Source organism: Kogia breviceps, chromosome 8 (genome assembly GCF_026419965.1).
Source record: "Kogia breviceps isolate mKogBre1 chromosome 8, mKogBre1 haplotype 1, whole genome shotgun sequence".
Lineage (NCBI taxonomy): Eukaryota > Metazoa > Chordata > Mammalia > Artiodactyla > Physeteridae > Kogia > Kogia breviceps.
In genome coordinates, this window is record NC_081317.1 from 53,007,878 (window position 1) to 53,025,877 (window position 18,000).

At 38.8% G+C, this 18,000-nt stretch overlaps 2 protein-coding genes across 8 annotated transcripts in view; one reads left to right on the forward strand and one right to left on the reverse strand.

Annotated features, from left to right (window-relative positions):
- Positions 1–18,000, forward strand: part of HACD4 (3-hydroxyacyl-CoA dehydratase 4) — a 100,297-nt gene that overhangs the window by 55,865 nt on the left and 26,432 nt on the right. Inside the window, exons 8-9 of one of the 4 annotated variants that reach the window (XR_010841961.1) lie at positions 10,800–10,971; positions 11,308–17,908. The exons of 2 other annotated variants lie outside the window; for them this stretch is intronic. The gene's annotated coding sequence lies outside the window, so the exon portion shown is untranslated. Of the gene's footprint in view, positions 1–10,799; positions 10,972–11,307; positions 17,909–18,000 lie in introns of those variants that run through there. One more of the 4 variants, XR_010841962.1, reaches the window with a different exon arrangement.
- Positions 3,467–18,000, reverse strand: part of FOCAD (focadhesin) — a 326,170-nt gene continuing 311,636 nt past the window's right edge. For 2 of the 4 annotated variants that reach the window (XM_067041424.1, XM_059072504.2), the window contains exons 40-44: positions 14,760–14,937; positions 13,100–13,197; positions 11,369–11,620; positions 9,254–9,329; positions 3,467–7,034 (exon numbers count right to left, since the gene is read on the reverse strand). In XM_067041424.1, the coding sequence (XP_066897525.1) occupies positions 6,961–7,034; positions 9,254–9,329; positions 11,369–11,620; positions 13,100–13,197; positions 14,760–14,937 (678 nt within the window). In that variant the 3' untranslated portion in view covers positions 3,467–6,960. Of the gene's footprint in view, positions 7,035–9,176; positions 9,330–11,368; positions 11,621–13,099; positions 13,198–14,759; positions 14,938–18,000 lie in introns of those variants that run through there. The other 2 variants (XM_067041423.1, XM_059072505.2) reach the window with 1 other exon arrangement.

Below are 18,000 nucleotides of genomic sequence, written 5' to 3' on the forward strand. Positions count from 1 at the left end.
AATCCATTTTGTGTTTATTTTTATGTATGGTGTGAGAGAATGTTCTAATTTTATTATTTTATATGTAGCTGTCCAGTTTCCCAGCACCACTTATTGAAGAAATTGTCTTTTCTCCATTGTATATTCTTGCCTCTTTGTCGTGGATTAATTAACCATAGGTGTGTGGTTTTATTTCTGGGCTTTCTATCTGGTTCCATTGATCTATATTTCTATTTCTGTGCCAGTACCATACTCTCTTGATTACTGTAGCTTTGTAGTATAGTCTGAAGTCAGGGAGTCTGACTCCTCAAGTTCCATTTTTCTTTCTCAAGGTTGTTTGACTATTCGGGGTCTTTTGTGTTTCCATACAAATTTTAAGATTTTTTGTTCCAGTTCTGTGAAAAATGCCGTTGGTAATTTGATAGGGATTGCATTGAATCTGTAGATTGCTTTGGTAGTATAGTCATTTTCACAATATTGATTCTTCCAATCCAAGAACATGGTATATCTCTCCATCTGTTTGTGTCATCTTTGATTTTTTTCATCAGTATCTTAAACTTTTCTGCATACAGGCCTTTTGCCTCCTTAGGTAGGTTTATTGCTAGGTATTTTATTCTTTTTGTTGCAATGGGAAATAGGATTGTTTCCTTAATTTCTCTTTCTGATCTTTCATTGTTAGTGTATAGGAATGCAAGAGATTTCTGTGCATTAATTTTGTATCCAGCAACTTTTCCAAATTCACTGATTAGCTCTAGTAGTTTTCTGGTGGCATCTTTAGGATTTTCCGTGTTTAGTAGTAAGTCATCTGCAAACAGTGACAGTTTTACTTCTTCTTTTCCAATTTGTATTCCTTTTATTTTTCTTGTCTGACTGCCATGGCTAGGATTTCCAATACTATGTTGAATAATAGTGGCGAGAGTGGACACCCTTGTCTTGTTCCTGATCTTAGAGGAAATGCTTTTAGTTTTTCACCATTGAGAATAATGTTTGCTGTGGGTTTGTCATATATGGCCTTTATTATGTTGAGGTAGGTTCCCTCTATGCCCACTTTCTGGAGAGTTTTTATCATAAATTGGTGTTGAATTTTGTCAGGAGCTTTTTCTGCATGTATTGAGATGATCATATGGTTTTTATTCTTCAGTTTGTTAATGTGGTGTATCACAGTGATTGATTTGCAGATATTGAAAAATCCTTGCATCCCAGGGATAAATCCCACTTGATCATGTTGTATGATCCTTGTACTATACTGTTGGATTCATTTTGCTAGTATTTTGTTGAGTATTTTTGTGTGTATGTTCATTAGTGATATTGGGCTGTAATTTTCTTTTTTTGTGATATCTTTGTCTTGTTTTGGTATCAGGGTGATGGTGGCCTTATAGAATGAGTTTTGGAGTGTTCCTTCCTCTGCAGTTTTTTGGAAGAGTTTGAGGATGGGTGTTAGCTCTTCTCTAAATGTTTGATAGAATTTGCCTGTGAAGCCATCTGGTCCTGGACTTTTGTTTGTTGGAAGTTTTTAAATCACAGTTTCAATTTTAGTACTTATGATTGATCCATTAATATTTTCTATTTCTTCCTGGTTCAGTCTTGGAATGTTGTATCTTTCTAAGAATTTGTCCATTTCTTCTAGCTTGTCCATTTAATTGGCATATAGTTGTTTGTAGTAGTCTCTTATGATCCTTTGTATTTCTGTGGTGTCAGTTGTAACTTCTTTTTCATTTCTAATTTTATTGATTTGTGTCCTCTCCCTTTTTTTCTTGATGAATCTGGCTGAAGGTTTATCAGTTTTATCATCTCGAAGAACCAGCTTTTAGTTTCATTGATCTTTTCCATTGTTTTGTTCATCTCTTTCATTTATTTCTGCTCTGATCTCTATATGATTTCTTTCCTTCTAGTAAGTTTGGGATTTGTTTGTTCTTTTTCTAGTTGCTTTAGGTGTAAGGTTAGATTGTTTATTTGAGATTTTTCATGTTTCTTGAGGTAAGACTGTACTGTTATAGACTTCCCTGTTAGAACTACTTTTGCTGCATCCAACAGGTTTTGGACCATTGTGTTTTCATTAGTTACTTGGCCTGAGGTGTCTCAGCACTGGTGCGTACAGACTACTGGGCAAGGGTGGGGTGGGTCCTGGGGCTAATAAGCTGGAGGGAGGATTCCACAGTGGTGCCTGCCAGCACCAGTGTCCGCATGGTAGGAGTTCCCCAAAATGGCTGCCTACTGTGTCTGTGTCCCCAGGGTGAGCTGCAGTTGCCTCCTGCCTTTCTGCAAGGCTCTCCAAGATTAGTAGGTAGGTCTGACTCAGGCGTCTCTCAAATTACTGCCTCCATCCTGGGTCGAGAAGGGTGTCAGATTTTGTGTGAGCCCTTAAAGGGTGAAGTCTTTATTTCCCTCAGCCGTCTGGGACTCCCGAAAGTAAGCCCTGCTGGCCTTCAAAACCAAATGCTCTGGAGGCTTGTCTTCCTGGTGCAGGACTCCCGGGCTAGGGAGCTCACTCCTTTGGAAGAAACTCTGCAATTGTTATTATTCTCCTGTTTGTGGATCACCTGGGGTTATGCGATTTGACTGTATCACAATTCTGCTCTCATCTCATTGTGGTTCCTTCTTGATATATTTAGTTGTAAAAGATCTTTTTTGGCAGGTTCTGGTCTTTTTCATCAATGGGTGTTCTGCACATAGTTGTAATTTTGGTGTACCTGTGAGGGGAGGAGATCTCAGGGCCTTTCTACTCCGCCATCCTGTGCAGTCCTCTCAAGAATGCTGGTTTTGATTTCAAATCCAGCCCCAGTATTTCCTAACTGAATAACTCTCTGAGTCCCAGTTTACTTAATTGCCCAAGGCTGTTGTGAAGAGCAAATGAAATATGGTAAAGTAAACCTCTGTAAATTATAAAGGGCCATACAGAAGTAGGAATGCTTTTCTTTATTACATGATAGTTTACTGATTTATATTTTCTGAATGTAAGCTCCACAAGGGCAGGAATGTCCCTTGTTTACTTTGTACCCCAGAACCTTGTATGGTGGTACATAGTAGACACTCAGAATTGTTGTGCAACTCTGCCTTTATGGATTACTACTACTACATCCAGAAAAAAAAAACTATACTTTAAGAAATATATCAGATTAACTAGGTGATGTTTCAGTTACTTTGGATTTATCTCAAAGGGTGCTTCATGTTCAGAAGACACATATAGAGGTTTTTTTAAAAAAACTTAAATATCTTTCCTTAAGTGCTGCTTGCTTCTAGAATGTACTGTTAAGGATAATAATTTTTTACTTAAGAAATTTCCATTATCTTCCCAAGTCCTGACATACATGTTGTCAGGCCTGTTTCAAGCATTAATAGCTACTATTTGTTGTTAGTGAAACATACAAAAGTGAAAGCATTTCTTTTACATTTTAGAATTTATACAGCATATTTCTTTATTCTTTAAACTCTCACAACTACTTTGTTAGGTGGGTTATTTCTTTCATACAAAAAATAAAACCAAAGTCAGGGAGTCATCAATGTCATTTTTATTCAGTTCCATTTCTAATAGTTTGGCTGGACATTATTTCACAAGTTCCCTGTGACAAAAATCAGATGATCTTTCTAAATTGCAATTTCAAATAATTTTGGTTTATGAAGATTAACAGATTACATGCATACTCACAACTTTATATTTTATGTGTCATACATTAAAAAGATGAGACTTTAAAGTTTCTAGGATTAGAATAAAGCGTTTCCTTCCAGAAAATATAAAAGCATATATCCAGCACCAGAGCAGTGATGATATACACTTATACATGAAGATGATGCTGTGAGGTATCTTTCCATAAGAGTGGTGAAGGATGTGAACTGTCCCAGCCACATTCTGTCCTCTGGTTCCATTTGAAATGCCTGCAGCTATGAATAGGCTGGTTGAGGTCAGAGACCTAAAGACCTAGCTTACAACTCTGGCCTTAATGAAGGCCCCATCCTCTTAACCACATGGTCAGATTTCTCTTCTAAAACAGCAATTTGCTAAAATGTTTATCAAAAGTCTAAAACTACTGCTTACTTTCAAAGTGACTAAGATGTTTCAAGACAATAGTTAAGTCCTTAAAGTTTTACTCCTTATATTATTATAATATCATCTTTGGTTAAAATCATTTTAGAGACGTTAACTTGTGGCAATTCAAAAAAAAAAAAGGTGATTAACAGCCTCTTGGTTACCATGGAGCCATTACATTACAAATAAAGCACAAAGATTTTAGGCACTTGCATGGATCTCAACATCTGTTCCAAATGTACACTCTTCAAGTGAAGAGTCACAGTGTTTGGACACATCTGAGACACACAACATAGCCTTAATCCCACACATTGATTTGTTAGTATACCCTAGCATGCTATTTGTCATGGCAACTTGTGATTTCAAAAACTAACAGAAGATGACTTATAAGGAAACTTTTCCTTTTGTATATAGTTTGGAACGTCTGGTCTCAAAAAAGCAGAGACTTCTGGTTTCTGGAGAACAAACTGAAATATCCCAAGGGAATATCTTAATTCTTACTGGAGCTCAGACAGGTAACCAGGAGAAAGGGTCTTATTATGCCAGTGACCTACATCTTAGAATAATTAGAGTTTAGAACCTTTACAGCTTCAAATTTAGATTTTGACATTTTGGACTCTTTATGGAGTCCAAATGAATAGGAATGAATAGGAAAAATCCTATGAATAGGAAAATCCTATAACGCTTAAACACAAGACTGCTGAAAACAAAAACAGGGAGCTAGGGAAGAGAGGATACAGGTAGATCTTATTTCCTCCCTTTTGTACTATTCTGTTTTCTTGTCAAGGCAGGAGCAATGACAAAGTCTGACTGAGAAGAAACTGGGCCAAACTGAAAAAGGCAGTCTGGGTCTGGAAGGCTGGGCTGATTCTTTATCCCTCTCCTTGAGCATCAGCAAGTCTGCCCACTGATTTGGGGGGAAACGCGAGAGTAGTTCTTCAGTGCCCATTTCCTCTTCCCTATTCTTTACTGCTGTCCACATCTGCTAGCTGGCCCGGGAATGTAATGTCCTTCAACCCATGAAGACATGCTCCTTTACACTGTAGCTCTCAACTTCCCAATTCCAGAGGCTTATTAATATGAGGCAGGGGTGTTTCTCTTATCTGATTCCAGCAATCTAATATTAAGCATGAATGAGGCTTAATACTTGGTAGGAGTTTTCATCTGAAAGTGGGTGCTGATGAGCCTGATTCAGTAGAAAGCATTGGACCTGGGGTTCTAGGAGTTTGGTTCCAGGTGTAGTAGCTCTGCCACTTATTTAGATGTGTTTTCTTCATTTAAAAATAGAAAATAATGCCTCTTCACAGTATTGTTGCAAGGGTTAAATAAGATAATACAAGTGAAACTCTAGTCACTTATATAGTCTGACAACTAGTAATAAGTGTTAGAAGAATGTCAACATCTCTGGTAGGTAGTATGAGAAAGCCAAGGTGGGTGGGAAGGAGACAGAAGCTGGCTTCTCATGTAAATTTTCTATGCTTCTGCTTCCTTCAAACTTATTTCCCTCCAGCTCAGCCTCTAAAGAAGTAATAGAGATGAAATACTTGGTGATGTAGTTAAGTACTACCTGAGAGCTCGCCTTTCCTTCCTCCTTTTCTGTAAGCATCTCGGCACCCTACAGAGTTCAGCAAAAGAAAGAGCTGTGACCTGGAAACAGTGTGAATTACACAGTGAACCACAAATATTTGGAACCTGGAATCATAAATCCATATATTTGGAAAACAAAATTAGTAGAGCTATTTTTAACTTAAGTGGTAGGTATGCTTGGTGACAACATGAAGGTATTGTACATGCCACACAGGAATACTAAAAGTTCCATGACACTGCTGTGGCATGATAAGCACAAAGGTATATTATTCCAGTGGCACACATTTTCTCCCCAGTAATCCCATATATGTATACATCAGTATGTTTGTATGAATGGCTAAAGACAGCCCTGATTAATGGCTGCATGAAGGAACAATAATTAGCAATCAGAGCAAATTAAATTCCTGGCTGATTCTAAGCCCCTGAGTATAATGCAACCCTTGAGGATGCTGTCACATTCCTTCATTTACTTGGCATTAGGCCACGAGTCACCCTGATTAAGACGACAGAGGTTTGTACTTATTTTAAAAAAGATCAATGTTTGGAGGAGATATTTGCCATTTTTTACTTGCCTAGCATCCTATCACCCTTCTTCTGGGGGAACCCAGTTCAGGTGGATGGATATGTGACCCCGGCCTGGTCAAGTAGAACCCTCCCCACCCCACCCAAGGACTCACGTGACTCAAGCTGAATCAGAGTCCACCCCATGTTGCTTTCGCCATACCTATGAGCAAAGACACCTTCCCCTCCTTATTTTGAATTGCATAACTTTCACTTGCATTCAAGAGACTCAACATAAAAAAATTATAGCCACCACTTACAAGTCTGATTTAGCAATGTTTAACACCATGCTTATTATTTAAATGCATATAGCAGTTCCAAGAGAGTGTTTTAGCAATAAGAGTAAGAAAACACGTCTAACTTACTGAGTCAATGAATATCCTCTGGAGACTTCATGTGAAACAGATCAGATTCCACTGTCACTGCTACAGTTTGGTTTTGCTAGCAAAACCTTCCCCATGCCTTAAAACAGAAGTCACATGCACAAAATTCACAGGATTATTGTACTAGAATTTAGTGGGGAGGAGAATGATATAATTAGATTTTCACAAAAAAATCTTTAGATTGAACTCTAGCCAAATAAAAGAAAAATCCAAGTTCTTGTTTCAGTATCAAATGGCCTGGGTACTGAAGCAGTGGCCCCTGTCCTGGCATTCACGGTTCAAGCTGTCAGTTGTGTGGCCACCCTTTCATGACCTTCAGCTCTCTGCATCGTCTCAGTAAGCCCAGACACGAATTCTGAAAAATTCCTTCTGTCTGTATGGTTTTCCTCATCCAGCTGAGAATGCTGCTGGCTACTTCAAAACTGTTCACCAACCATACGCTCTGGTCCATACAGCTTTCTTCTTAAACTCTGGGAGAACTCTCAAGGACAGCAGGGTGGCTAAGGGGACAAAAAATAAAGTACACTGTTGCATTTGGTGGAGTTGCATTTGAAAAAGTCATTTGGATGAAAAAGGTGTCAATAGAACTTGGCTTGTTCTCACTCAGCTAATCTTTAAGAATTCCTATCAAGCCTTAGACAGAATTTTAATGGAAGAAAACGATTAATAAAGGTTGAGGAAAGGTTGTTTTTTTTTTTTTTTTTTTTAAGTTACTTTGAAACCAGTTAGTGGGAAATTCTGCATAATTAAAACAAAAACTCACTTCTGGGATGCTGGCAATGCTCTTTTTCTTCATCTGGGTGCTGATTACATAGGTGTGTTCCCTTTGTAAAAATCTACTTGTGCACTTTTCTGCATGAATATCACTTTTCCACTAAAAAAGTTTAACTGAAAGGTAAACTGGGCTTCCCTGGTGGCGCAGTGGTTAAGAATCCCCCTGCCAACGCAGGGGACACAGGTTTGAGCCCTGCTCCGGGAAGATCGCACATGCCGCGGAGCAGCTAAGCCCGTGTGCCACAACTCCTGAGCCCGCGCACCTAGAGCCCCCGTGCTTCCGCAACAAGAAGAGCCACCGCAATGAGAAGCCCACACAGCTCAACGAAGAGTAGCCCTTGCTCGCCGCAAGTAGAGAAAACCCGCGCGCAGCAACGAAGACCCAGTGCAGCCAAAAATAAATAATTTTAAAAAAAGGTAAAGACAAAAAACCTGATCCTGTAATCAAGTTAGGTTCATGGGCTCAATGGAGCAAGTATGACTGTACTAAACTATATTTGAACACACACCTTAGCTGTCATGGGTCCCCCAGAGATTGATTTAAAGTAGGGAAGTTATGTGTAACCCCTCTAGGTAACTTATTACATATCTTATTTTAGAATACAAATGTAAATATATTGAGATCTTAAAAAAATATAATAGTGTGAGAGAATGAGGGTAAGCCAGAGCTACATCATAATTGTGTGTGACTCTAGTAAGCCCTTAAATACACAATCAAGTGAACATGTACTTCTGTGACCCAAATAACTTTTTTCCTCATTGGTATCAATTGTTATCTTCATGACCTAAGACAGTATATGTTGGGAACAACCAATGGAATTATAGACCCATGGCCATTAAAAATTAGTCCAAACTCCTTAAGGAGAATAAATGGAGGAAATCCTAGCAGCAAGTCTCTAGGGAATGGTCAAGGGAAAATATGTCAGACCACTGCCCTGATCCTCAGTGAAGTTCTGTGGTTGATCAGAATCACCGTCCTACACAGGCCCTCCCATCTACTTTGGAGGTAGGGAGAAGGACAAGAACCAACACATTAGATAATTCTCACTTGTTAGGCAATCAATAGATTATACCATACTTAAAGCAAAATATGGTCAATTATCACAAGAGTAGGTCAGCAGGCAACTTTCCCAAGGTGAGACTTTTCAGTGCAGTAGCTTGCAGCATGTCAGAGGCATCAACAGCAGCCACTGGTAGGATCCAGACCCCCAAGTCTCAAGATGTGGATGACAGTACAAGCTGTCTTGGACCACAGAGCCAATGCCCAGAAGACTTTTCAGATTTGAAAAACATCTACATAAAACATCTACATAATTTTCACGGAAAGATCATCTATATTTGTGGATCCCACAGTCATAGTTTAACAGTCAATAGAGATGTATAAAAAACATGAAAATAATCTAAATGCCTGGAAGCATGGGAAATGTCCAATTCCCTTGGCAAAATACTGTGCAGCCATTAAAAATACTTATGAAGCCAGTGTAATACTGGCTTCATAAATAAAATACTTTTAAACTAATTTTAAAGTAAAAAAGGCAGTATTCAAAGTGTGTATGTACATTTTTCGATTGACTATGATTATAAAAACATTAACACTCATAGGCAGAGTGAGCAAAAACTTAGGGAAAACAATCAGAATTGTCACTGGGCAGAGTGGGATTCTGGATTCTTCTTTGCTTATATTTACTTTGCTGAATTTTCTAAATTTTAAGTCATATTTTATGATTATAATAAAACATTTAAAAACCATTTAAATAAAAACTAAATCTAAAGGCAATGCAACTTTTTTTAACCACTTTCTAATTCAAGAATGCCACACTGGTGACAGCTTCATATTACTTCTCTAAACTGAACCAAGACAAGCCCTTTCAGGAGCCAACATACACCAGGATGCTGTCCTGCAGCACAGACAACACCAGATGGGCATAAAGCATGGAAGTGATACCTTTTAAAAGATCCTTGGACTTTGCTGAGAGGCCTTCTTTAGGGCTTTCCATGATGCTGAATAGCCAGTCAATGAACTAGAGTGAAAATGAAGAATGGTATCAGTAAAAACAGTCTCACTTATCAGTAAGACATTATTCAAACCTTTGGGCCCGCACATACGAGTATCAGGGCAGTAGTCCCTGGAAAGTACCTGCCTGGACTGGGAGAGTGGAGCGGAGACGGGACCAGGCACAAGAGATGGGAAAGTTGGAAATGGCTCTCATTTAGTTAAATGACCCAGTGAAGTCAAACCTCCTTCCTTTGCTGATTACCCTGGGACTTGCTGTAGCTTTTAAGAGTGGGGTAGGCATGGGCCCAGAGGGCCTCCTGTGTGCCATGAACATTCCGTCTCATCACTCTGAGAGGCCCCAGAGAGGCTAAGAACCTTGCCCAAGTCCACTCCCAATGAATGGCAGAGTCAAGATCTGAACCCATGTGCACCTGGCTTCAAAGCCTCCTACTCCTCCTTCATATCATGCTGCCTGCCACCTGGTTCCGTGTGTATCAGGCCTAGGCTCCTAGGTGGGGTGGTAAATGGGGAAACACATCTGATGTAAGCCCCTGTTCCTAAAATATGTTTCTGTGGCTAAGAACAATTTGTGCCCAAATGGATATGAAGCAAAGTTGAAATGCAAGAGAAAAGGCATAAAACAATTTACTAGGTAGACCCAAGCGTATTAGCTGCAAATAAATCCTGCAGATGAGGTAGAAACTCATAGTACTCATGAGTTTGACTGATCTCCCAGGTGCAGCCAGAATTGTTTTTGAATTAGATACCGGATAATTTCGTTGACTGAATGTTGCCAATCTCGACTCATTGAAAAACACATACACTAGTTGTAGGTACTAGGATTTTTAACTTTGGACTAGAAAAAGAAAATATTCCTAATTCCCTGCTTTAATTAAAACTTTTTCTTTCTTTTTCTCAATTTTGTTTTATCATATCCTACTGGTAAGTAAATAAATCAGGTACTACAAATATATAATAGATGCAGGATGTCTATACTGTAGTCCAAAATGAACAGGGTGTCCCAGGCCAGAAATAAGGGGATAGGATGCATTTAAATTTATTTTCATTTAAAATGAAAAAGAAAACACAAAATTTGGGATAATAATACTGATGCTTATCAGGTTTAAGAAAACAAAGGCATTTTAATTGAGATGCTCAGTGAAGTTCATGGCTAAACTGGGTCCACAGCTCAGAAATATTTTTAAAGATTAATGTTCAGATTTTAAGAGTAAGCCACACAAAGTTAGCTTTAAGCTTTCAACCTAAAAATCCAGTTTTGATTAAATGGGATTCAAAAATATCTTTCAGTCAACAATTCAAGACAGGTCAGAGCCACATAATGAGAAATAAAGGATGTACTGTATTTTCATATGCTCTTCACGACAGCTAGTAGCCTGGGGAAACTCTGTATTAAAAACCAAAAGGTACTTCCTATAGTTTGGGTTTTCCTGAGGGCAAAGGTGATGACATTAGGCCTTTATAAATCTCCCCACAGTATCTCGCACAGGCCAGAAGCACCTGGAACACACCTATCGCATGGAATGAGCTGTGGGGAACCTCTTAAATATGGTAAAAGATGGATACTCCAGATTCACATCTCCTTGGAGGATTTCCCGGATGCATCCCCAGACATTGTTGATCACCCCCCTCCCTTGCTCATCACCACTGTATCCTTATCATAACCATCTTGCAACCTTGAACTTGCCTTCCTGTCTATCCTCTGAAATTCTGAGCTCTCAGAGACTTATTCATCCTTTTATCCCCAGGATCAAGAAAACATGTGTCTTCAATAAATGAAGACAAGTATAAGCTTTTCTTTCCACCTCACCCCTAACTGTAAGCAAGTTGTTGCTGTTGTCACTGTTGTTTTTAGTCAGCGGTTACCCTGAGCCTGGGCTAGCCTCAATCTCTGAGGCTTTGCATCTGGCTGAGATTCGAGGCTGACTAGGAAAGCCTGTAGTGTGTGACTCAGGTTTCACTTAACTCCCACCTCAATTCTACAGCAGAAACTGCTGAAGAGAAAATGGCCACGTGCCCTGACAAGCAGGAAGCTGCCAACCTCACCTTCTGGGTCTGTTCCTTCCATGGCTCTTTCTGCAGCAGAAGAGGCATGCTACTGGGAAGGAGAGTGACAGCCTCCTGCACAGTGACCCTGTGCAAGGGACTCCTGCCAAGGAACCTTGATGCTGGCCCAGCTGGACCATTTTCCTGATGCCATGGCAACCAACTGGCACTGAGGCCAAGGAGCAGAGGGGCAGTGTGGTCTGCCCATGCAACCACTGCTGTTGCAAATATCAGCAACAAGAAATCCAAAGCCTACAGTAGAAATAGGAACAAGGTCAGGTCACATGCTTTAACAATGCAAAGTAACACATGTTCACATACACAGCCCCCATCATGAGGCGATGTTATCTTCACCTTCACTCAAACCTTCCGCCTGCCCCTCCCCTATTCCAGAAGAGGGACTGGACCGAATAGCAAACTATTTCCATGCTTAATGAAGAGACATTTTGGGGTTTCAGAAGGTTTGAAGGATCCTCTTTTGTGAGGATAGAAGGCCCAATAGTTTCATTATTAGTGTTCTAACATTTCAAGAGAAACATAATTTATTTAACACCTAATCATACTGAGATCCAAACATTCCTCTGTTTTGGTGTTTTCAAAGAGATTTAAAAATTAAGAGAGATACAGACAGGGATATTTAGGTATATTATTATGTGGCCAAAACTGATTTTCAAAAATATGTATAGTGTATTCTGTTTTTAAACAGAAACAACAAATGACTCTCCACATGCATTAAAAAAAAATCTGTTTAGAATCCATGCATTTAGATTTTATAGACTAATCTAGACACTTATAGAAATGGTGGTAACAAGGGCTACCTCTGAATTACTGTACTGCTGTGATTTAAATTATTCTTTCTGTTTATCTGTATTTTCTAAGTTTCAGAAGATTTTGTAAGAAAGCAGAGAAGGTTAATACAAACTGGAAATCAGAAGAAAAAGAAGAAAGATTATGCTAACTCAAAAAAAAATTTAAAAAGTACCCCTCAATCTCTTAAAATGCCTAATCTCACTAATGAAAATTTCAAAAAGACACACAACTCTGCAGAAGAGCTGGGCAGAATATCAAACAACATCCCAGGTTATGCATATTTTGCTCACACAGCAAACAGGAGACCCATGAAACATGGCTATGGAAAAATACTAAAAAAAAAATGCACATTGGGCAGCTGAGTCAAGAAAATGAGAGTAGGAAAGTGCTGTCTTCATTTTTTAATCTTTTTTCGTTTTACTCACCCAGTACTAGTGGTGGTTAACCATTTTTGGGTCATAGGTCATTTTGCAGGTGGGGTGAAAATTTCCCTCCAATATTTGCATGTTAAGTATTGGCACAAACACAGATTACCTGCATACACTTCAGGAACCGCTTCAAACCAGGTGTTTGAAGCCATGCTCTGGGCCAGTGCGGAGGCCAGAGCCCTGTACCCCAGTCTTTGTGGGGTCCAGCCCAAGTCCACAGGATCCCAGTTTTCCCCTCCAGCTAGAATCCTTTGTGTACTGCCTGTCAAGGAACGTGTTCTGTTGAAAATATTTTTCAAAGGGCAGCCATGGGCATCTCCTAAAGCCTGGTAAGAACATCCGTTTCCTTGTGACCAGATAATTGTCATCCTTGTTTCCCAAAAATAAAAGGAAGGAAGGAAAGAGAGCTGCAAGCAGCAACATGTTCCTCTTTTGGAAGAGTAAATATCCTCTATATTTTAAGGAAGCCACAAATGACTCCTCTACATTGTACCTCGTTAAGAGCCACGTTCTGAACAGACGCTGACTGGTAAGCAACATTTCTGATATAACCCATCAGTTCCAAGAGCCACTCCATTCTCTTCAACACGCCTGAAACAAAAGGATATTTCTTACCAGACCATGGTTTTCCTTTGCAATGTAAAACAGATCAGCGATTACCATCATAACTAAAGCAGAACACCCACCGAGGACTCTGTGCGACAGTTTCAAGTCCTTTTGTGGTACCTGAGACTTGTGCTCACCAGTGAGAGAGTTTTTGATACTATTCACATCAGATGACCATATTTTGGTCTTTATTTTTAAAAGCTAATTTCTTCAAATCTGTGATAAAATGGTGAAGTGCATTTATTGGAGTTGCTCAACATGAAACACACTAGGAGAAGCTGGGCATGCCAACTAGTTAGTAGCGTTAAATCTTTGATAACTAGTTGTTTTTATAGTCCTCCATTGCTTAAATATTCCCAATTTATGCAAAAATAATAGAGAATACCTATCCTAAAGACATTAAAACCAAACAAACAAACAAAAAACATAACCCAGCTATTACAGGCTAACTGGAGAACAAACATCAACATAAATATTAATTTTTCCTTTAAAAAAATGAGGATTTTCAGCACAGCAGAGACTACTTGGAAATGTCTTAAAATTTAGTGCGTGAGAGGAAAAAGGGAACTAAATTTGAAGCCCAGCTAGTTAGGACAAAAGGCAATATCAAATTTGTTTCCTTCATGTATCTTCATGCTTAATAGGGAATACCTGCTAGTTTTCTGCCTGATAAATACACTTTTGAGTTAGAGTAAAGAATTTCATTTCTCATCACAGGTTCACTTTTCACTGGGCTGGCGCTACTGTGGACATGAGACAACTCTCAGTTGCCAAAGAGGAGGATGAATCAAAATTTCCTACACAGTCTTGCAAAGAGTATTACAGTTAATTGTATTTGTCAGTTTTCTCTCAAAGCCTTCAGGTTACAAGAGATGGGGATGATGGGTCACAAGGGCTTCCCAGCCACGTCTGATCTGCTGAAGCCAGATGCCTTCAGGACCTGAATGTAGACTTGAGAAATTATAAGCATATGACCAAAGGCATGGAGGAGAAATGAGGGAGCTCCCTCTTTAGGTGATTATTAAATTATAAATGTCTAAAATGGTCTAAAAGTTGCACTATTCATTAGCAGAGCTTCAGGCCTGCAGCTTCTGGCTTGAGGATGTAGTAAGGGTGTCCAGATATTATTCTTCTCACCCCTGAGAAGTTCTTCTATAGAATAACTAATTTGTTGTTGCTGCTTTCTTTTTCTCTTTGTAAAATGACCACCCAAAGCCATTTTCATGAAAACATCAGGGAGAATCAATCAGCATCCATCTGCTTGAGAAAGGAAGCAGGCAGAATCAACCTGATAAACTTGTTTATGTCTCTGAGGGCCTGGAGGGCCAAAGACAAGATAAAAGTCACCAGTAGAATTCATTCCCACCTCCAAAGAGTTGATGTTGTAAGCTGTAATTGCTCGTTTCTTTCCAAGGTGTTACTCATTTCGGGTAACAAGGCCTCTGTGTCAAGAAGCACTAAACTAGTTAAGTTGAGGAAACAATTACAACCTAAAAGATGGTAGGTACATCTTTCTGTTCCTGATGTTCGCCTCCAGCTGGCCTTACCGGTGTTGGCGTGGCTCACAATCCGTGCCTGGTATAAGCTGTGCAGTATCATCCAGGCCAGTGTGTCTTTTTCATGGTGCCGAATAGCAACACTGAGCACATCAGTCAAGCCCATCAAGGGGAACCGTCCTTGAGAGACCAAGTATAGTCTAACAAAGGCAGCCTTTTCTAGGCTGTTCTGCAAAAAAGTAAATTGTTCAGTTACTATTAAATTAACTGAAATTGTTATAGAACCTCAGGGCAAGGGCAAAAGAGAAAGGGTGAGTTTGAAGTTGATTACCATTACAAATGCTAAAACTGTTCATTTCCTGCACTGTGACCTACCTGCCTGTGTGCTATATTAAAATGTACCTACAGACAGATGGTTGTAATGTCACCTCCTGTTTTCTCATAAAAACCATAAATGATTTCAGGGTTTAATTGGTGAGGATATTTAGTAAAGATACACAAATAATAATAACTAATAAATACAGTACTTATTATGTGCCAGGCACCATTCTAAGCACTTAACCTGTGTTAATTTGGCACTTCACAAAGTGTGGTACACAGACCTATGGGGCACCCCAAGACCCTTTTAGAGGGTCTGTGAGGTCAAACTATATTCATAATAAGACCGCAAACTGTAGTAATGTTCATTGTATTTTTCACTGACACTTGCAATTTTTTAAAAAGCTAGTTTCATTTAAAATATCCTTTAAACAATAAAAATTACTAGTTTTGTTAAACCTCTGCCCTTTAGTACATCTTTGTAATATTCTGTATGACCAAATGGGAAGTACGCATAAAAGACTTGTGCTGCATCCCTAAGTGTGATGGTCATCTCAAGGAGAAAGTTGTGAGAGTGAGTTGTGAGCTGAAATAGCTACTCTTCTCATGGAACACCATTTAGTTGAAAAGAATAATTGATGGACAAACTATGGTTATGAAAACTGAGTATTTGATTATTTTTTTAAAGTGAAGGAAGTAAGACTGTCACTTCAAGGGAAAATACTTGACAGTATTTACTGCCAATGATAAAATGTGAGCTTTTAAGTGAAAATTAGATTTTTGAAAAATCTGTATCTGCTACTATGACTTAGTAGCAGATACGTAAAAGACTCTTCTGATGAAGTTGCTGGTGATACTGACAAATGTGATGTTTTGATATCTTATAATGAAATGTACCAACATTTGGAAGATTTTCAAAATTCAGTGACTCAGTATTTTCCAAATGACCAATATATCTTACAAATCTTGCAATAATATCTTACAAAATCAAGCATTGGTAAAAGACCCAGAGTGCAGTGGACTTTAATGTAACAGAGTATGAGAAGTTCACTGATACGGTTTCAGATTCCACATTTCAACTAACCTATAAGAAACCAACACTTGCTGAGTTTTGGTACAGTATCAAAGAAAGACATCCCCAATTATCAGAAAACACTGTTAACACACTCTTCCCCATTCCACCTACGTATCTGTGTGAGGCTGGATTTTCTTCACATACTTCACCCAAACATCACAACAGATTGAATGAAGCAGCAGCTGTGAGAATCCAGCTGTCTTCTAGTAAGCCAGACAATAAAGAGACTTACAAAAATGTAAAACAATGCCACTTTCTCAGTAATTTGTTTTTCGGAAAATAGTTTTTTCTTACATATGTTAAGGTGCAATGGGTTTATTATTATTACTTTTAAGTAAATATTTTTAAATTTTTCTAGTTTTAATTTCTAACGGTAAATATTGACAGATATAACCCACATAAATAAAACCTCTTTGGAGTCCTCAATAGTTTTTAAGACACTAACGTAGTCCCGAGACCAAAAAGTTTGAGGACCACTGAATTACGCATTTAATTCTAACACTAAGCAATAGATTACTATTATCATCCCTCCTTTACAGATGAGGAGACTGAAGCACAGAAGTTAGGCCACTTGCTTACTGCCACACAGAGTAAGAGCTGAAACCCAAGGAGTCTGAGCTCTTCACCTGTACCTTCTTCTTACCTGTGTTCTTTCTAGAAATGAATAGAAAACATAGGGCTCAGCGGAACACATTAACTCTTTTGGGGACACCAGAAGAGGATTTAGAATGTTCTAGTGACAGTCTTCTGAATGGCACTTTAGAAACCCAAGTGAATAACACAGCAACTTTTAGCTCTAGGTACCCCAAAGTAAATTATATTAACTACTTCGAACAATGTAACATGAATATAACAAGTTGTAATAAATTACATGAACATAATAATTATGATAATAAGTTTACTAAGTACTTGCCTTGGGTCAGGCACTTTCCCAACAACTTAACATGGATTAAGCCATTTAACTCTCAAAACAACCCTAATAGGTAGGCGCTATTATCTCCCTTTTATAGATCAGGAAACCGAGGCAGAGAGAGGTTATGACACTTCACCAATGTCATGTTGCAAGTAAATGAGAGACTGGCTTTCATACCAGGGCAGTGAGGCTCCAGAGTCCACTCTCTCAATCATTTCCTTATACTGCTTATCCTTGCTTAAAACAAACTAATTCCAAAACGCCGATATTCCAAATATTCTAACAGTGCTTCTCTAACCTTAGGATGAACCACAATCACTGGGAGGGACTGTTAAAACACACACCACTGGGCCTCCCTCCAGGGTTTCTGATTGAGTAGGTCTGGAGTGAGGCTCCAGAATTTTCATTTCTCATCACTTGCCAGGCTGAGGTTGTGGGTCCGTCGGCCACAGTTTGAGCAGCACAGCTACACAATGCAGAGGATTCAAGGATTCAACTTAACAGGCCAACCTGCCATATAGTGAAATAAATGATAAGATGATCACCCACGATGTGAGGGCTCACAGTCCTCTAGACCTTTGGTATTACCTGGTATGCAGGGATGCCATTTGAATAAGTAGGTCCCAATGGGATGTACTTATTCTAAAAAATTATTCATTTTTAATCTGCAATTCAAATTTAACAAGGTATCTTGTATTACATTCTAAATCTGGCAACTTTATTCTTATGCTGCTTTTTGCTTATTCATCCTTTGATCTGGTATGGGTCTGAGAGGTACTTGTTAATTATCTTGTATCAGTGATAATAGTGTTTGTTTTTCAATCAGCCACCTTTCTTCATTCCAAAAGGATAAGTGTCAGGTGAAGGAAAATAAATGTGCCTACCATGCCCCAGAAAGTTCTTTGGTCAGAATATTTCCATTCTTGTGGATTTTGTATTGAAGATGTCCTGTACTTATTTTTGCTCATCAGTAACACTAAAATGTT